This window comes from Danio rerio, chromosome 11 (assembly GCF_049306965.1).
Source record: "Danio rerio strain Tuebingen ecotype United States chromosome 11, GRCz12tu, whole genome shotgun sequence".
Classification (NCBI taxonomy): Eukaryota; Metazoa; Chordata; class Actinopteri; order Cypriniformes; family Danionidae; genus Danio; species Danio rerio.
The window spans coordinates 536,540-558,591 of NC_133186.1; the positions used below are offsets into that span (position 1 = coordinate 536,540).

Sequence of the window (22,052 nt, forward strand, 5' to 3'; positions counted from 1 at the left end):
ACACACACACACACACACACACACACACACACACACACACACACACACACACACACACACACACACACACTGAGGACTATATATGGAGACACAGGCAGTTTATGCCAACAACAAGCGGGAGATCTAAAAGATAGATGAACAGGCAGACGGACATAGATAGATAGATAGATAGATAGATAGATAGATAGATAGATAGATAGATAGATAGATAGATAGATAGATAGATAGATAGATAGATGGATGGATGGATGGATGGATGGATGGATGGACGGACGGACAGACAGACAGACAGACAGAAAGATAGACAGATAGACAGATAGACAGATAGACAGATGGATGGATGGACGGACGGACGGACGGACGGACGGACGGACAGACAGACAGACAGACAGACAGACAGACAGACAGACAGACAGACAGACAGATAGATAGATAGATAGATAGATAGATAGATAGATAGATAGATAGATAGATAGATAGATAGATAGATAGATAGATAGATAGATAGATAGATAGATAGATAGATAGATAGATAGATAGATGGATGGAAGGATGGACGGACGGATGGATAGACAGACAGTCAGACAGACAGAAAGGTTTGCATTATGTGTTGTTCAGATGAATTATTGATGTGCATTTTCTTGTACTTTGTGTATAAATAATACATCTGGATTTTCACACACGACTGCTGAAAACGCTGACCCAACTAACAAACAAACAAACTAACAAACAAACAAACTAACAAACAAACAAACAAACTAACTAACTAACTAACTAACATATTTATCCGAGCATCTGTCTTCATCACTCAACATGGGTGTGTGTGTGTGTGTGTGTGTGTGAGTGTGTGTTTATGGCACCTGCAGAGACAGAAGAGTCTGAGGACAGATAGAGAGATGAATGTACAGGTGTGTGTATTGTTTATTTATTTATTTTTTTAATGCTATTTTTCCCTCTGTCATCATCTTCTTAATCCTCATATTAGTCTTTTTCTCTTTCTTACTTGTTTATGTGTTTAGCAGAATTGTAATTGTGTGGGTTTTTCCTTCTTGTCTGTGTGTATATATGCATTATATAGTGACTTTATGAATGTACTCATTGCTGTTTTAATCTGCAATGTTTGGTTCATTCCACTGTGGCGACTCTTAATGATTGAATGGATGAACTCACTCGCTATATTTGACTCATAAACTGAATCCTGAATCTCTGCTCCATCTGTGTCTGAGAGCAGGGAAAGCATGACTGTGCTGAAAACTCTGAGATGGACATTCATGGCCACAGCAGCATGAAGAGTCAGCGGTGCGGGAGAGTCTGGAACTCCTGTCAAATAGGAGGCAAAAACAATGTCAGCAATCTCTATCTCCTCTCCTTCGACAGCCTTTCTCCAAGTTTTCCACGTTGATAGTTTTACTTTTCACAAAATCTGTGTGTGTGTGTGTGTGTGTGTGTGTGTGTAAGAGTCACAGAGAGTGCTGTCCTGGTGTTTTCACAGCAGTATTTCTCCACTGATGGAGCAGAATATTCCAGCTCGTCTCCCTCAATCAATACGTCCAGCTCTGCATCTGCTCATCTTAAGGTGGTTTGCATATCTGCAGCGTTACACTCTCCACACACACACACACACACACACACACACACACACACACACACACACACACACACACACACACACACACACACACACAGACAGTTAAATAGGAAATTATTCAGATTATTCAGATTTTCACAGTGTTTCCTGTCACAGTTCATTTCTTCTAGAGACAGTCTTATCTTATAGTTTGCCTACTTTATAAAGCAATCTTTAAGGTTAATATTATTAGCCCCTTTAAATGTGACTTTAAGCTGAACACTAGTGTCTTGAAGAATATCCAGTCTAATATTATGTGCTGTCATCATGACAAAGAGAAAATACATCAGTTGAATCGAGTTATTAAAAATATTGTGTTCAGAAATGGAGGCTTCATGGTGGCACAGTGGGATAGTGTCATCACCTCACAGTAAGAAGGTTGCTGGTTCGAGTCTCGGCTGGGTCAATTTCTGTGTGGAGTTTGCATGTTCTCCTCGTGTTGGCATGGGTTTCCTCTGGGTGCTCCAGTTTCCCCCACAGTCCAAACACATGCGGTGTAGGGGAACTGATCAACTACACTGGCCGGAGTGTATGAGTGTGCATATGTTGAGATTTTAATTACATAATTTAGATATAAACATTAGCAAGCAAATGAGACTATGAGTGCATGTGAGTTGCATAAAAATGTCTCGAATGTGAGTTACAGCTGCAGCAAGTTGCATTTGAATGGTTTCAGATTTAATTTTGATTATTTTATTAGCTTTATAGACCATTTCAGTGCTGCAATGTCACTGGGCCAAGAGGATTTCCTCCTTGTCGCCAAACTATTTAATAACAACAGGAGGCAATTTAATCATATCTTAATGATAAATAACATTATTTATAAATATGTGGACCTTTTTTGATTATTGGAAACTTTGGAGGTTAAAAATGTTACACAGGAAATACCTTAGGAATATTGTTATAACAAACAAATAAATAAATATAATGAAGTCAAAAAGATTAATTAATTAACTAATAACAAACAAAAAACATCTAAATTAAAATAAATAAAAATGTAATTAATTAATAATATTATTAATATATATTAATACATTATTACGATAATACAATATTATTAATTATTATTTAATAAACGAACAAATATAATTACACAATTACATAAATAAAAATGAATAAAAATAAAAATTAAATATTTTTAGCCACTAATAAACAAACAAATGAATAAATACATAAATATAAAAATATATAATAAATTATATATATTAATATCAATAATATAATTAATATCAATAATATAATTAATTAATAAACAAATAAAATTAAATAAATAAAAAAAATAATAAAAAAATTTTAATTAATGAACTAATAACAAACAAACATCTAAATATAAATAAATAAATACATAAATAAAAATAAATACAATAATTATATTATTAGTAAATATTAATAAAATACAAAAAATAATTATTTAATAAACAAATAAATATAAATACATATTTACATATTCCTCTAGGTGCTCCGGTTTCCCTCACAAGTCCAAAGACATGCGGTATTGGTGAATTGGGTAAGGCAAATTGTCTGTAGTGTGAATGAGTGTGTATGGATGTTGCAGCTGGAAGGGCATCCACTGCGTAAAACATATGCTGGAATAGTTGTTGGTTCATTCCACTGTGGCGACCCCAGATTAATAAAGGGACTGAGCTGAAGAAAATGAATGAATGAACATAAGTACATTAATAAAAAATAAACAAACAAATAACTATAAATAAATAAACATAAGTAATACAATATATATAAAGTTATACTTATAAAGTTATATATAAAATATTATATATAAAAAAAAAAAAAAAAAAAAAAAAAAAAATATATATATATATATATATATATATATATATATATATAATTAAAATAAATAATCAATAAACTAACAAATATAAATAAATAAACACTCGTAGCTCAAATAGTGATCAGACGTGGTTTTCAGCTTTGTTTGGTGTGTTGTTGTCAGATGATGCGAACGTGAGGGAATACCTTAAATCTGTGGCACACACACACACACACACACACACACTCCTGCGGTGTGTTGTCCCCGCCTCTGTCTCTATGAGTGAGTGCATTTGAGACGTCCTGGGATTTATTCAGAGAAAGCCTCCTCCATCTGATCTGCTCCACTGCACCATTTCTGAGCACAAGTGCCATTTTGTGGGATTTACACAGTAAATAAAGGCCCACATGATTTGTCTTCCCCTGCAGTAGAGAATGGGTGCGGAGAGAAATGATGAAGGAGAGCGTCTGCTGGATATATGGCTGGATATGAGGAGATAATCTGAGATAGATTTCAGCAGCTCTTCTTGACTTTAGTGAGTATGGCATACACTCAAACAGCGGCTGGGGTCAATTTGGGTTTATATTCACACATCTGGACTTTCTCCTTATTTCAGAAAAATAGTGAAATCAAATCATCATCCAATGACTTAAAGTATTGCTCACAGTCAGTTCAATAGAGCTAATGTTGTTATGAAGTCATATTTGCATGCCCTTTCACTCTGAATATATTTAAATTAGCATGCAGGGAAACAATAAAACAAGTTGTCATTGCTCAAATATTAATGGATGTACAAATATAAAACAGTTTAGTATTAATACCTGTTCATCTATATATCTGAAATCTAAATGCACACTGTTTATCTAGCTAGCGCACATTGTTCCTCTGTAGGTGAATGACTAACACATGCAGGTTAATCCACTCAATTAAAAGGGTTGTTTTGGTCATCTTTAATCAAATTCTGAGTGTCTGGTTCTGAAGTGGGCGGTGCTTATCTGTTGACTTATCTGTAACCACTATAGCTTGAGCCACGCCCCTTTTAGAGTTTTTGTGATTCACAAAAGAAAGCCCCGCCCCTACTCAATATTCAGTTTCAGGCTGAGGGGCAACACACTGATCAAAGTCTCAGGGTCATGCTTCAGACTTCTGGGTCATGCTGATTTATTAAATATATATTTTTATTTAATTAGTTGAAGAACAAAAAACAAAAAAGCACAAATAAATATTAGTTAATAAATACATAAAAAAAATAATTATTTATTTAATGAACAAATAAAAATGTATAAATAAATACATAAAACATAAATTAAAATAAAAAATAAAAAATAAATTACGAACAAATAACTATAATTAAATAAATCAATAAAAAAACTATTATTTAATTAATTTATAAACAAATAAAAAGCCACTTTGTTGATGCAGTGGCGCAGTAGGAAGTGCTGCCGCCTCACAGCAAGTAGGCCGCTGGTTCGAGCCTCAGCTGGGTCACTTGGCATTTCTTTGTGGAGTTTGCATGTTCTCCCTGCGTTCGCGTGGGTTTCCTCCGGGTGCTCCGGTTTCCCCCACAGTCCAAACATATGTGGTACAGGTGAATTGGGTTGGCTAAATTGTCCGTAGTGTGTGAGTGTTTGTGTGTGGATGTTTCCCACAGATGGGTTGCGGCTGGAAGGGCATCAGCTGCATAAAAACATATGCTGGATAAGTTGGCGGTTCATGCCGCTGTGGCCACTCCAGATTAATAAAGGGACTAAGCCGAAAAGAAAATGAATTAATGTCACATATTTTGGCAGTATCAGAAAATGTTTGTGATGTATAAATATTTTTCTCTATATAATTTATAGTCGTGTTAATACAAATTATTCCACTACAGAGGATATAAACTGTTAAATTACCTGTTAAAAATGTTGTTTATCATTTCAGTCTTTCTAAATATTCTCAAAATTCTAAAATAAAAATATATGTTGTTATCCTATCCTTTATCCTAGTTTTAACAGCAGATGGCGCCATAACTTAGTTTTATTTATTCATTTGGTTCAGGGGTGGCCAACCGTGTTTCTGGAGATCTCCCATCCTGCAGAATTCAGCTGCAACCCACCTGCCGGTAATTATCAAGTGCTGTTCAGGTCCTCATTAATTGGTTCAGGTGTGCTTGATCAGGGTTGGAGCTGAACTCTGCAGGAAGGCAGATCTCCAGGAACAGGGTTGATCACTTTATTTTTCTTGAGCTTATAGACCCTTATTTATCAAGGGCCGCCACAGCAGAATGAACCGCCAACTATTCCAGCATATGTTTTATGCAGCGGATGCCCTTCCAGTCGTGGGAAACACCCATACACTCTCATTCACGCCAATTTAGTTCATCAATTCCCCAATAGAGCATGTGTTGGGACTAAAACCCTGGAGAAAACCCATGCCAACACAAGGAGAGCATGCAAACTCCACACAGAAACACCAACTGACCCAGCTGAGGCTCGAAAATGTGATCTTGCTGTGAGGTCACAGTGCTAACCACTGAGCCCCCGTGCTGCCAAGTCAACAGTAACCTATATAATTACTGACACGTCATATATAGGCCTAGTACATAGGGCTGCTTAATTTTGCCAGGACATTAATGCTTATTAATTTCCATTGCTGTAATAATCTCATGGAAAATAATCTGAGAGCAATATTTTATTCCTCTTCTCAGAGTTTCTCCTTGTCCGTCAGACCCAGTGGACTCTTCATATCTGCTGCAGAGTGTTTATCTGTTTTACAAGCAGCTTTGCATCAATGTCTCTGGCATAGAAATCAGACACACTTACAAAATAAATCTGCCGCTAGAACTTGAATTTTGTGACTAATTTGTGACATTTAATCCAATTTACATATGGAGCAGTTCAGTGTATGGTTATAAACAACAATAAATGAGTATGTGAATGAGATATGAAGCATGGGGTTCAAATCCAACTGTAAATTGTAATATATTATAGTATGAAAGTACTGAATATAGACACAAGATCTCCTTCAGGCTGCAGATTTTCAACATGTACAGCTGATTGAAATGGATTAATTATTGCCCTGATCATGCAAATCAGCATTTCAACTGTTGAAGTATTTTCTTGTCACCATTTCCTGAATGTTTTGCTCATGCACTGTTAAACAACATCTGTAAATCAGCAGTTTTCCACATTTTCTGACTAATATTTTTATTTCCCCTGTTTTTTTCTGTGTTTGAGTTGCATTATGGGATCTTGACCTTTTCTCTAACAACTTTTAACCTGTAAAAGTGTGTAAAAGAGTGTGTGTTCTGCATGTGTAATAGTGTGCAGTGCTGTATTGTGTGTGTTGGTGTTGTACATTACGCTACAGAAGCCTTGTAATAAACTGCAGCACATTTACTCTTATTCTACACACTTATTTCTCTACATATTATTCTCTCTTATACATTATATTATTATTTCAAACCACTGAAATGTCAATAAAGTCAAAAGTACAAGTCATTCCCTTATACACTGGCCCATATCGTGTGTATTTTGTTTAGTGTCTTCCTAAATGGGATGGAAGATTAATTAGTGCTGTCTGTTATTAGGAGGTAGTTTAAATCAGTAACTATAAGCATTGAACTTTGGGATGCTAACTTGCATTTCTAATGAATTATTGACATGAACGGTACCTCAGACCTTATTAGATAATTTAGCAAATACAGTTAAAATCAGAATTATTAAACCCCCTTTGAACTTTTCCTTTTTTATTTCCCAAATGATTTTTATCAGAGCAGGGAAATGTTCACAGTATGTCTGATAATATTTGTTCCTCTGGAGAAAGTCTTATTTGTTTTATTTCGGCTAGAATAAAAGGAGTTTTAAGTTTTTTAAACACCATTTTAAGGACAAAGTAATTCATTTGTTAGGCCTAATTACTCTAACCTGCCTAATTACCCTAGGTAAGCCTTTACATGTCACTGTAAGCTGTATAGAAGTGTCTTGAAGAATATCTAGTCTAATATTATTTACTGTCATCATGACAAAGAGGAAATAAATCAGTTATTAGAGATGAGTTATTAACACTGTTATGATTAGAAATGTGCTGAATAATTAATGGTGCTGCTCTCCATTAAACAGAAATTAAGGGAAAAAAATAAACAGGGGGGTGAATAATTCAGACTTCAACTTTTTTTTTTTTTAAAGATTAACAGTATATTCAGGACATTTGTTGGATTTGTTTTTTAATAAAAAATAAATATTTTAATGTAAAACAATAACTAAATTTTGTCTTTTTAAAATATATATTTGGCAAGAGCAATGGTTCTCAAACTGTGGTGGGTTTCCTTCTAGTGGTATGTGGAGGAATCCAATATGTCATATGTACATGCTACTTCAAATGATTCATATATGAATATGATGTCATACTTTACATTTAAGTACAAGAGTTTTTCTTTTTTATATATACTTTTTAAGAACAGTAACCTATCGTTTTTAACTTTTAAAAGCACATTTTAATTTAAATGTTGACGTTTTTATTTTTATTTTCTTATTTTATTATATATAAGCACAGCACAGTGTTAACGTCACACTATTTATAATGTTTAAAGTGGCTGACAATAATATTCTTAATAACAGGAATGAATCTGCCTCTTTTTTGAACTGAACAGCGCTGTAGCTGCTTTACTGGACCTCCACTGTATTTCAGTACTGCTCATTATGGTGGCATTATTTTCTGAGGTGGCACTTGATGAAAAAAAGTTAGAGAACCACTTTGCTGGATGCTTACAGAAATTGTTTACAAAGGCTCTCTTTATCCACATTGCAGAAACCACAGAAATCCTCCATTTCAATGTACTTTGATAATAACCATTTCACTTGGTAGTGTTTTAAAATGAATGTCCTTAATTTTATTATTAATAGTGCATTTTAGGGGGTTAACCAGACTCTTTTCCAAATGATATGAACTATAATAGAGTTCCAGAACAATTTGCCTCTAGGAGTAATTTTATTTTGCTCCTGAAAAATATCACGAATATGTTTATCGGTCAATTTTAAAGATCAGACGAAAGTCTTGCGGCGACGAAAGCGATGACATCACTCTGACGTCACACTTTCCTCAGTCTCGATAATCATGGCGGATCAACAATTCAACAACTTTCTCTGGTGAGTGGAGCTCGACTCTCCCGGTTCGTCTGCTCTTTATTACATGTCGATTGTTTTGGTGTGCTGATCTTGTGGCGTTTATTCGAGACGAAGTGCAGATGTTTGCTGTTGTGTTGAAGACAGCAGTCGCGGGTGGTGTTTGTTGTGTTTGTTTGTGTAAAGTGTACTGAAGAGTTCTCTGAATGAGCTCATCTTACTAACTCGCGTAACGCTGCTAAAGCTCGTAATGCTAATATTTATTAGCATTTCTTTCCGTTTGTATTCTGACGTGTTTTGTTGTTAGCATTTATATGAAGCGAGTGTCTGTTAAAGCTCTAGCCACATAAACTAACGTTGGTAACTGGCTAAATCAAAACACGAGTGTTAAAATGTTCTTTATGTGTGTTTTGTTGTATAAAATTAGTCAGATTTAGAGTTTAGTGGAAGACAGGTTTATATTAACAGTCTTTTAAAACAAATGAAATGTTACTGGCTGACATTTAATATCATCTGAGCTATGGCTACCATGAAATATTAATAACCCTCCTCATTGTCCCACAGTTTAAAAGTGATATATATATATAAATCTCAGACGCACAGATCTCTGTTCAATCAAATTTAGTTTAAAGCAAACGAGGGTGAGATGTTGGATGTAACCCGTTTGTTTTTAGCATTACCCAGATGCTTGATTAATATGTTTTTGACTGTCTGCTGACTCATGAATGTTGGCCAATAGTGTAAACCTTGGTGTTTATTATATATTGAATCTGCATGAGTGTATTGCAGATGTGTGTCTGCTGTTATTGTGGTTGGCTTGAGTGCTCCTTCTCATATCAGGCATTCAGCTCTAGTCTAATGGCTTTAATTACGCTGCTCAATTACCATCATATATTCTGATGCAATATGTGCAGCCATTTAACCTGTAAAGAAGACTTCTGAGTACGAGACCTTTTGCTGTAAAGATGGATTATGTTAAAGGGTGCATTTTAAAATCGTAGATGGATTCTTAGTTGTTGTTTTTTTGTTATGTATCTGTTAAAATAGTCTAATATTGCCTGTGAATCTATACTTCTAAATATTGAAGTATGACATTTATTTTGACTAACAATTCACGCAAAGAATGAAAATAATAATTCATTCATTCATTTTCGTTTTGATGTAGTCCCTTTATTAATCCGGGGTTGCCACAGCGGAATGAACCACCAACTTATCCAGCACTTTTTTACATAGCGGATGGCCTTCCAGCCGCGACCGATCTCTGGGAAACACACACACACTCATACACTACGGACAATTTAGCCTACCCAATTCACCTGTACCGCATGTGTTTGGACTGTGGGGGAAACCGGAGCACCCGGAGGAAACCCACGCAAACGCAGGAAGAACATGCAAACTTTAAACAGAAATGCCAACTGACCCAGCCGAGGCTCGAACCAGCGACCTTCTTGCTGTGAGGCGACAGAACTACCTACTGCGCCACTTGAAATAATTAATTAATTAGTTTTTTTTTTGGCTTAATAGTTCGTTTATTAATCAGGGATCACCACAGTGCAATGAACCACCAATTTTTCCAGCACCAGCGGATGCCCTTCCAGCTGCAATGCATCACTAGGAAACATCCACACACACTCATTCACACACATGCGCTATGGATAGGCCCACATGGAATCTGTGCGTGCAGAAATCCGCAGATTTTTAGCACATCATGTAGTCTATTTACTTGTGTAAATGTGTGTACATTTATATTTATTCAGTTTTTTTAGTAATTTCAGTAATAATACTGACTAATATGAAAGTTGATTTGATTTATTTACGATACAGTTTGTAAAGTCATATTTTCTGTCTTTTAGTACATATATATGATAAAAGTCTTAGAAGATTTTCTTACCAAATAAGTGGATTTAGATGGATTTGCATTGTAAACATTAAACTTAAAATGTTATTATTTTCAATTAAAATATTGTGTTTTTAGTAACAAAACTCCCAAAATAATTCTGCATTAATCCGCAGATTTTTTTTTTACAAAATTCTACACAGAAATAGCAAAAAATGTCTGCAGATTCTGTCTGGCCCTGACTATAGACAATTTAGCTCACCTACTTCCCCTATAGCGCATGTGTTTGGACTGTGGGGGAAACCGGAGCACCCGGAGGAAACCCACGCCAACACAGGGAGAACATGCAAACTCCACACAGAAACACCAACTGACCCAGCTGAGACTCAAACCAGCGACCTTCTTGCTGTAAGGCGATTGTGCTACCCATTGCGCCACTATGCCGCCTGTAGTAGTAATAATAGTAATAATTAAAACAATCAAACAAATAATAATAAAATGAAATCTTACTTAAACCTCTGTGATCCCTTAATAGAGTTTTTAATATCATCAAATGATCATTGTCCTAAAGATTATTTTTGCTGTTTGTTTAAATGACCTATTTAAAGGGAGCTGAATCAACACAAAACAGAGTTTTTTGAGGGACAACTTAATTGTTTTATGTTCTATCAACTTAATTTTGTGAAAACTGTTAAGATTTTGTTTAAATGATTTGTGTTGGGACAACATGAAGGAATCATGCGGAAGCCAGCATTTCACACAGTATCTGCAGGACAAGGGTTTTGGTGCTTAAACTATCTGACTTGAGTGAATATCTAGTGTAAATCATGCGGGAGAATATATGAATTTGTTTATTTTCTTTTTGTGATTTTACTGTTTCGTTGCTGGATATCCCCTTTTCATCTTTGACCCACAGACAGGCCTTGTTAGATTCCTTCACAATGTTGTGGCGTTATGATTGATGAATTTGACACCTTGTGAAATGTATAGATTATTACTTACTCGATAATGACATTGACGTTGCATTATTACATGCTACACATAAGCTGGAGGATCAACAATTAATCGTGTTGCCAAATCAGTCAGATCAGCCGTGAACGTGTCTCTCGCAGCTGCACAGACCTGCTCAACAGGTTCCTGAAGGCAGAACAATGAAGGATCAGCAGCAGAATGAGCTCATTTAAACACTGAGCAGCTGATGCAAAATCCCTCAGTGCTGCCTGCGAACACTGAGACTTACACGACACCTATTATGCTTTTTAACAAGATGTAAATGCGTCTCTGCTGTGTCTAGAATGTGTGTGAGTTTGAGCTGAGAATACACACAGGTAATGTTCTCCAGCTCTCTGGAACTGACCTGTTCAGGCTTTGATTCTAATTGTGGCGTTTTGGTGACTGTCGCTTTAAATGCAAATGAGATTGTGCTCTTTTTAGAAGAGGGCGGAGCTACAGATGGCTCTGCATCCCCATAGTGACAAATGTACAACAGCAAGTGTGTGTGTTGTGAGTGCTGGTCAGGTGTGCATGTGTGCTTCAGTGTGAGTGTGTGTTGATGCTTCTGTCAGTCTATGTCGCTCCTGTTCATCTAGAACTCCACATCTATAATCCTCTTAGTCTATGCTGACATCATCTTCAGCAGCTCAAACACTCTAATGGCTAATGGACAGACGGCTGCTTCTCACTCAGGCCTGCTGATTATGCTAATGAGATGGAGAGATGAGCACTAGTGGGCGGGGCTTTCCCCCTCTGATGACACGTACAGCAGGAGAATGTCAATCACAGTGTTTCTGCAGAGTCTGATTTGCACTAATGAACATTGGAGGCTGCTGGAGATACTCACACTCCGCTGACAGACGCACAACTTGGTTGAAACCTCTTATAAAAGTGATTTTTGAATAATAAGTGCCCTTTAATGTATGATGAGTTGGCCAAACAAGCACAATACTGGGAAAATATGTAATGTTGTTGAAAGATATCAGTACCGTAAAATAAATATTTGGCTGTACTGCCCACGCCTAGCATATAGTAATATTGTGATAATGATAATTTAGTGGGGGCGAGAGGCAGTGGCGCAGTAGGTAGTGCTGACATCTCACAGCAAGAAGGTCGCTGGGTCGCTGGTTCGAACCTCGGCTCAGTTGGTGTTTCTGTGTGGAGTTTGCATGTTCTCCCTGCCTTCGCATGGGTTTCCTCCGGTTGCTCTGGTTTCCCCCACAGTCCAAACACATGCGGTACAGGTGAATTGGGTAGGCTAAATTGTCCGCAGTGTATGAGTGTGTGTGTGTGTGGATGTTTCCCAGAGATGGGTTGCGGCTGGAAGGGCATCCGCTGCATAAAAGCATGCGCGGTTCATTCCGCTGTGGCAACCCTGGATTAATAAAGGGACTAAGCCGACAAGAAAAATGAATGAATGAATGATCATTTAGTGATTATATTGTGCTGCCCTGCTCCGAATCCATCCAAGTAGGAATTCCAATGCATTCAGAAAGCCTCAGAATTATTGCAGTTTCAAAAAAATAAATGAAATTTGTTGTTGCAATAGGGAAATTGCTCATGTTATTACCGATACTGTTTGAATATATAGTGCAGTCCTATATTAAACCCTGCCATGAGTGTGAAGTATACTGTAGATATAGTAAAGTGTGATCCAGCACTTGTGTTTCTGCTGTTCCTCACACACACACACACACGCAGCTCTGTCAGTTCCTGCATGACTCTTTATCTCTCACCATCTGCATTTCTGCTCTTCTTGTCAGATGGATGATCAGAGTTTCTCGCCTCAACAGGGCTGTGGCCTGTAGAACAATGGAAATAATCCTGTTCTGGTCAATTGGAAGTGCTTTAATTGTGCTGTGTGTGAGTTTTTGACTCTTCTCAAACATAAACACAGCATCATGTGTGTGCAGATATTCAGAATCATGCTCAGGGAACATTACTGAGACTCAATGCTGGAGTCAGATATTCTGCTGTGAACATGTGCGTTATTGCCAGAGCGGCTGTCTTTGTTTTGGTCTCTTTAATTCGCCCAATGCCAGTTTAGCTAGTTATATTTCAGCACCTCGGGTTGCCAGATTGTGGAAAAACAGAGAGTTTCAATCATTCAGTCATGAAAGCTCTTAAAGCATGAGTCCGCAGCTGAAATGCGACCTCTGGTGGACTGTAGCAGACTCTGAAATGAGATGCAGATTCCACATGAGATGGTTAGTAATTAGCAATTAATCTAAATATTAGGATGCAGGTTACATCGTAGAGCTGTGAACCTACACTAGTCTCACGGTTCGGTTACGATTATCATGCAGGGCTCAACAATAAGGACTGTCCTCTGGCCCGGGGCCAGTGTGCAAGACGCTTGGGACAGTATACAGAATGGTTACTGGCCCGATAGTGGCCAGTGCTGCTTTGTCACTAAAGTTTAATTTGGCTGCGACTGTTTGTCAATTGCGTGCTTTCATGCCCAAACGTTTGTTTCAGAACTTGTTTGCCCAGTAAGCGCGATTCGTGCGGCTAATATGATTATTATGTTGATGGATCAAGCAAGAACAAGAAGTGAAATACATTTTAAATTAAGACTTACAAATAAATGAATAATAAAAATACTGACAGTATTATAGACTGATGTAATGAGCCTGCTTATAAAATTAGGAATTTTGGTGGATTTTAAACAAACAAAAAACATAAAATTGTCCACTAAATAATTAAACTAAACCACACATTTAACAATTCACTTTAAGTAATCTAATCAGTATTGTATTTAAATTAAATAATTTTTAAATTGTTCGTTGTATTTAAAGAAAAGTTATGCTGAATAACTAAATGGCTAACTTCTTTTTTTGGTGGGGCCAGAGAAAATTTTGGCAGGGCAAGTAAAAATCTGAACCACTTGCCCGATCGGGCCAGTAGAAAAAAATCCCTAGCGTTGAACCCTGTCATGCCATCGATTCGGTTCATTTTGATATTTCTGTGCATCACGGTGCATTGATGGTGCTTTTCATACACAGATTTATTTTCTTCACAGCAGCAGTTCTTAGGTAAATGACGTCAGTAATAACCGGTTTTGATTATTAATGAACCGATACCGAATTGTCCGCGTCTGCATTGCGGTGCACCGAAGAAACGATTCATTTTGACACCCCTATTACATTGTAACCCAGTGTCCTAACAACACACTACGTGACGAGATATGCAGTGATGAGCAATTGGACCTGACCCAACACAACAGAAACATTTAAATACAGCCATTCAGAATAGTGCACTCACTGCACTCCAACACAATGAATTCATATTACAGCTCTTGAACATGTAGATGCTGAATCACTGATATGTGTTGGTTTGCTCTGAGTCTCAGTTCTGAAGTTCAGTTCAGACGCTTTATTCTATTCTCCAGATCTGAGCTGAACTATCTGCTGCTGCTGTCAGTAGTACGGCAATAAATTTCATGTCAGACTCACTTTATTAGTGTTTAACCCTGACTAAAGCACATGAGCTCTGTACATGAGCTAATCATTCACATGTCAGAAACAGAAGCAGTTTCTAAAGTATAAATTTCAGGTGTTGTTTAGAACAGAAACTCCTTTTAATATGGGAAGTATTCCTTCTATCGTGCACAATTACTTTAATTTAGAACAGGACTTAAATCAGCCTTCACCTCGACAGTCAAGCTTGCTCCTGTTGATGTCGTCAATCTGGCAACCTGCACTTGTGTGTGTTTTAAACTAGAAGTGCAATACCTAGTTCAACCACTGGGTGTCAAACTTACATACTGCAATTTTAATAGTGATGGTGAAATGAAGCTTTCTGAACCGGTTAAGCGCTCGACCCAATTGTATCGGAAAAAGGTTTGTTACTCGAAGCTTTACAAATCAGAGCTCGATGAGGACCTCTTCTGGTTAAAGTGTGGGAAAGCACTGTGTTGCAATAATGCCAAACGTTCGCAACTGACCGACTCATTCATGTCGTAATTCAACAACAGGAATATAAACAAATTACTCAATTACTGTAGTTTTTACACATGAGGTATGACTGGTACAATCCAAGTTATTAAAAAATACTAACAATTGTCGTGTTCCAACTAGTCCCGTTCCAAGCAGGAATGGAACCAGCGTTTCCTGCATGGGAGGCGAATGCTCTGGGAGGAGACTATTTGAGCGATGCTTTGGGCTGCACCCGCCAGCTGGCCTCTCTTAAACACTATACTACGATATGCAGGGTTTTTCTTTAAAGATAGTTGTAAAAAAATACACTAATACACTTTAGTATGGTTCTTTTTAATATTAATTACTATTGTATTTTAATTTAGTTACTGGTGTGTGGGGCTTTGAAACAGTAGAAATGTATGTAATCGACGCCTAATCTCTCGCTATACACTTTACTAACCCATGATTAAAACTGGAAGCAGTCATGTGGGTATAGGCGAAAATGAAGCTTCGGACGTCACTGATCACGTGATGATGGCAAAACCAATCAAGCTACTCTGCTTCACTGCGAGATGTATAGTTTTTTTGATACATGCTTCGAGCGCACGACGTCACATCACTACCTTTTAATCTTCCTGTAATTGTCTTTCCATTTTTAGGCAGGCGGTTTTGAAGGGCATTTATTATGCAAAAATCACTTTTATAAGCGGTGGGCGGGAGGTGATAACCGGTTTTAAAAGGTTTTAAAACTGCAAAAATGTTCTGTTTTACCGCTCCTGCAGTATATATGCATTGCTTTAACAACTATCTTATTTAGGCTTTTTGGGCAACAGTATATCTAGCAGAAAACCGTCCTTCACATCATTATGGTGACGCACAGCTGTCTGTAGCTCCGCCCTCTTCTGAAATAAACACAATCTCATTTGCATTTAAAGCGACAGTCACCAAAACGCCACAGTTAGGATCAAAGCCTGAACGGGTCAGTTTCAGAGAGCTGGAGAACATCATCTGTGTGTATTCTCAGCTCAAACTCACACACACACACACACACACACACACTATACAGACAGCAGAGACGCATTTACAGCTTGTAGAAAGGGGCAGAATAGGTGCCCTTGAATTCAGCATCTACACAGAGAAATTATTAAAACATTTATTCTCTCAGAAATTGCACAATCGCTAAATTTCACAAGGCATTACACACAAACCACTCGCAACACGTTAAATTAAAGGGATACGTCACCTAAAAATGAAAATTCTGTTATCATCATCCGCTGAATTCAAACCTGTTCGAGTCTCTTCTGATCAACGCAAAGGAAGATAGTCTGAAGAATGCTGGAAAATTGACTGTCACAGTGTTGTTTTTGTTCCTATATGGAAGACAATCTCTGCTTGTTTCCAGCATTCTCCAGAGTAATATATTGTTTTGTGTGCAGCAGATGAATTGAGTGTGAGTAAATAAAATTTAAAACACATTTAAAGATGTTTCATTCGTTGGATTCAGGGCTGCACGATCGTGGGGAAATCTAACCATGCAGTAAGGGCTGCACAATATACCATTTCAGCATCGATATTTCAATGTGATCATTCACAATAGTCACATCGCGAGTATATGCAATGTTTAATCTGTATTATAATGAAGTATTTTGCAGGTGTTTTTTAAGGCTTGTGACTGTGTGAGTGTTATAATTGGGAAATTCTATAGTTTTTAATTTAATAACAATATTTAGATTGATTTGTCTATACAATAAACACTATATGCAGTATTATTTTTACATTTATTATTTAAAATTGTTGATTATATTGTATGCACTCCCTAATTGCAATATTAGTTCACTCTGCATTATATATTATGATAGGAATACAGTTTCACTAGATGAGTTTAAGAATTGATCACTGGATTGATGGGGTTGATTCTGTAAAGTGTAAAGCAGAAGTGTGATGAATAATAATAATATATTACCATGTTATTATTATTATTATTATCTGGAAGTTATTTGCATGTTCTTTTGAACGCTGGTGTTTGTCGTGTGCAGTTGTTTGTCCTCGATCTTGCTCTGATTAATGCTGTTTAATAAAGTTCACAGGGACAGTGATAGTGAAACTGGCATTAAATGACGACCTTGTTTCTGAACTTAAAGCGACTCATTGCTGGAGGTCACGTACTCGCATTACCGACACAACAATACCCACTTCAAAGCTGCTCCAGAGTAACGAGAGCAGGAAACTGTGATTTTTGACCCATATATTGTGTTTCGTGTGCTCTTTTCAGACATGAGCTCGCTGTGTTTGTTACATGCAGTGTTCAGCTTAAATCAGTTCACCGCTCGCAGATCTGAGCCGTTCCTGTGTTACGGATGTGCAGTGAAAACTCAAAACATGAATTCACAGAGAAAGTCCAGCATTATATTCAAATATCTGTTAATGTTTTCCAAAACTACTCACCACAATGTCTGGGATCAGAGAAATATCAATCAAACATTTTTAATAGCTGTAATTGATTGAAATAAACGTGCATTATGACCAAAAAAAGGGTGAATATTGTGTTTCCATAAAGGATTAGTTCACTCAAAACTGAAAACTTTCTGTCATTAATTACTAACACTCCTGTCGTTCCGTCCTTCAGAACGCACATGTAGATATTTTATTCTATGAGCAATTCATATAGGAAAATTGTGAAATTAAAGTAATAGTGCAGAGATCTGGTCCTCACGTCAGGTCAGACTGCGGCCATATAAATGCGCACTCTTAACTCACACGGGAGAAAAACTGGACTAGTGGATGACATGAAGGCGAGCAGACTTATTCATTTCATGTTTTGGTTTACTAATTCTTTAAGTACAACTATCTTGAGCTCTAAACTGAACAAGCGCAGAAGAAATTTGCTGTTAAATTAATTTTAATTTTTATTTGAGTCTATTTGACTTTAGTTTTTCAGTTAGTTTCCAGGTAGTTTTCAGGTAGTGCTGTCGCCTCACAGCAAGAAAGTCGCTGGTTTGAGCCTCGGCTCAGTTGGTGTTTCTGTGTGGAGTTTGCATGTTCTCCCTGCGTTCGCGTGGGTTTCCTCCGGGTGTTGTGATTTCCCCCACAGTCTAAACACATGCGGTACAGGTGAATTGGATAGCCTTAATTGTCCGTAGTGTATGAGTGTGGGTGGATGTTTCCCAGAGATGGGTTGCAGCTGGAAGGGCATCCGCTGCGTAAAAACTTGCTGGATGAGTTGGCGGTTCATTCCGCTGTGGCAACCCCGGATTAATAAAGGGACTAAGCCGACAAGAAAATGAATGAATGAATGAAGTTAGGGGTTGAAATGTAGCCTAATCAAAATGTCTAGCTGGACACTGCACAGCCCCACAGTAGTCTACACTGTGATTAATATTATAATTAATTTATATTTAGGTTATTAAAATTCGCTAAGCTATGAAATTGACAGCAAGACCCTTTTGAATTTTCAAATGGCTAAAGCGCACTTTTATTTTGTGTTTAAATGTATTATTTTTTAAAAGATGTTAAGTGACCAAACTCTTCATTTAATGAATAGAAGGGTTTAATAAAAGTATTTAGTGTAAATGCACCGACAGTTATTGTCTGTATTCACTGAGAAACGGACGAAAATGTATGCAGATGTTAAATAATTCAGTATATCATGATCTTTAAGAGAGCTTTTAGGAATACTCAGATTATTGTATTAGTTGCTCATCCCATCAACAGTGGCTTGAAGAATTAATAGGTGATTAATTTCCAAACATTCACATTTTCACATGTTAACCTGGCCTGAAACTCTGAGTGTTTATAGGTTCATTACCTCTGTACAGTAAGGCTCCATTCGTTATGACAAACGAGCTATAATCTGAATAATCACTAAGCTTCGCGTTTGGACACATTATTGCATGTGTGTGAGCATTAAAGCGCTCACTTTAAGATGACGACAGGTGTGTGTGTGTGTGTGTGTGTGTGTGTGTGTGTGATTGGAAAGCATTAAAGCGCTCGCTTTAGATGACTGCGTGAGTGAGTGAGTGTGTGTGCGTGCGTGCGTGTGTGTGAGTGAGTGAGTGATTGAGTGAGTGATTGATTGATTGGAACACACATCAGTTATTGAAGCTCGTCCCACACTGCTAAAGTCACATGACAGTACATGCTTTCACTGATTTTGATGTGATCTGAGCTTTGCAGAGGAACACATGAGTCCTGCTGGAAATGCGGCAGAGATGCTGCAATATTTGTATGATCCTCATTAATAGAAGTTTGTTGATAATCGCTGGAATCCAGAATGGAAATTGAAACTGAGTTTGGATTAATTGCACAGCTCGAGTGTATAGTGAATGTTTTGTGTGTGTCTGTGTTTGTGTGTGTCTGTGTCTGTGTCTGTGTGTGTGTGTGTGTGTGTGTGTGTGTGTGTGTGTGTTTTTGCTGTCAGATCGGTGCCGTGAGCCGCTGTCCGCAGTGATGGAGCATTTTCAGGGGGCCTGGAAGAGCGTCAGCAGTCACGGCTTCGGGTGTAAAGACTCAGTATTCGAGGACTCCTGCATGTCTCCCAGCATCCTCAAGACCTTCCCGTACCGTAGATTATCCGACGATGGCAGAATCCCAGACTCCAAGACCAGCAGCACCATCCGCGTCTTCCTGCCCAACAAACAGCGCACCGTGGTAAAACTCAGACAGCCAGGGCTCTGTTCTGTGTACATTACTGCATTGGGTTCGGGTCAAGGGGATTCCACTACTGATGATTTGACATGACAAAAGTTTCACTCTTCAAAAATCATTCATAGCAACAGACCTGTAAGCTCAATCCTGCTTGATATCAGGCTTATTTCCTATAAAAACTCTTCATTTCATGTGGATGTTATAACATTATTTTTTAAATAAGTACATCAGAATTAGAAAACATACTCATTTAAAATCGTTTAGTAATCTGAAATAAAGGTACAAATGTATTTTTACAAGGATGGTGTCTCCTCAAGGGGTTCAAATACGACATTTTGTACATTTTACTGACTAAAACAGACTATTTAGATGCTAATATATAGTTTAAAGTTATTAGTTTTACATTCTTAAGTATATACTCAAATCTAGACTAATGCTTTTTTACCGTTTTTGTCTTGTTTCAAGTGCAGTTACCTACAAATTCTTAAACTAAGAAGCAGGGCTGCACAGTATACCGTTTCAGCATCAAAATGGCAACGTGCACATTTTAGCTATTTGCAATAGCTACGACACAGGATATGCAAAGTTGCGCCTAATTATATTTGAGAATTTTTGTCTTGTTTTTAGTCCAAAAATTAAAATTTCAAAGTAAAAACAAGATTATTTTACTTAACCCATATCAGATATTTTTACTTGATTTAAAATAACTTAAATTGGACCTATTACTAGACACACATGCAATCTGTGCGTGCAGAAATCTGCCGATTTCCACAGCTTTTTAGCCCATCATTGAGTCTATGTATTTACTTGTGTACATTTATATTTATTCAGTTTTTTAATTAGTTTCACTAATATTATTGTGATGTAATATTAAAATATTTGATTTATTTGCAATACAGTTTGTAAAGGAATATTGTTGGTATTTTAGTAGATCTGTTATATGAGAGACTTGCTTTGTTTACCAAATAAGTGGATCTAATATGATTTGCATTGTAAACATTAAGTAAAAATTAAAAATGTATTATTTTTTATTTCATATATTAAGTTTTTAGTTACGATGCTCCTAAAATTAATCAATGTCTGCAGATTCTGTCTGGTCCTACCTCATACATCTGAAAGCAAAAACAAATCATTTTTACTTGATTTATGAATTTAGTCATTCAGATGGAGATGTCAGAAAAGCAGTGGGATTATTCAGTTTCTGTACCTGAATACTATTAGACTCTCCTGAAAAACATTGAATGGGACTATTTAAACCATCTGGTGAACTGGTTTCATATTGCAATATACAGTTAATATCAGAATTATTAGCCCCCCTGAATTATTAGACCGCTTGTTTATTTTTCCCCAATTTCTGTTTAACAGAGAGCAGATTCCTCCAACACATTTCTAATCATAATAGTGTTAATAACTCATCTCTAATCACTGATTTATTTTCTCTTTGTCATGATGACAGTCAATAATGTTAGACTAGATATTCTTCAAGACACTTCTATACAGCTTAAAGTGACATTTAAAGGCTTCACTAGGGTAATTAGGGTAACTAGGCAGGTTAGGGGAATTAGGCAAGTTGTTTTATAACGATGACTTGTTCTGGAGACTATCAGAAAAAATATATAGCTTAAAGGGGCTAATAATTCTGACCTTAAAAAATGGTGTTTAAAACATTAAAAACTGCTTTTATTCTAGCCGAAATAAAACAAATAAGACTTTCTCCAGAAGAACAAATATTATCAGACATACTGTGAACATTTCCTCAATCTGTTAAACACTATTTGGGAAATATTTAAAAAGAAGAAAAAATTGGTAGGTGAACAACTTCAACTGTATATATCACGAAAATAAACTCGAAATATTAGATTTTTCCAATATCGCGCAGACTTACTATGAAGCATTTTCTATAAAACCCAAAAGTATTGTCTTGTTTTCCGAAATAATATGCTAAGTTTTCCTTACAACAAGCAAAACAATCTTATTTCAAAGCAAAAACCAGATTTATTTACCCTTTGCTCACTCCACTGGCGGATTATTGTGCTCTGCAGTGCACTCATTCTGATCTTATTTTCACTTCAGTCAGAACTTCAGGGAAAATGTTTGATTACTGATACAAGTAATAATTAAATAAACATTAATAAAATACTAATTCAAGCAAATGATTGCA

At 36.8% G+C, this 22,052-nt stretch overlaps 1 protein-coding gene across 3 annotated transcripts in view; it reads left to right on the forward strand.

Annotated features, from left to right (window-relative positions):
• The window catches only part of raf1b (Raf-1 proto-oncogene, serine/threonine kinase b), a 52,527-nt gene that overhangs the window by 11,548 nt on the left and 18,927 nt on the right, over positions 1-22,052 (forward strand). The window contains exons 1-3 of one of the 3 annotated variants that reach the window (XM_017358231.4): positions 1,387-1,576; positions 3,824-3,930; positions 19,665-19,894. In XM_017358231.4, the coding sequence (XP_017213720.1) occupies positions 19,694-19,894 (201 nt within the window). In that variant the 5' untranslated portion in view covers positions 1,387-1,576; positions 3,824-3,930; positions 19,665-19,693. 3 annotated transcript variants of the gene reach the window in all.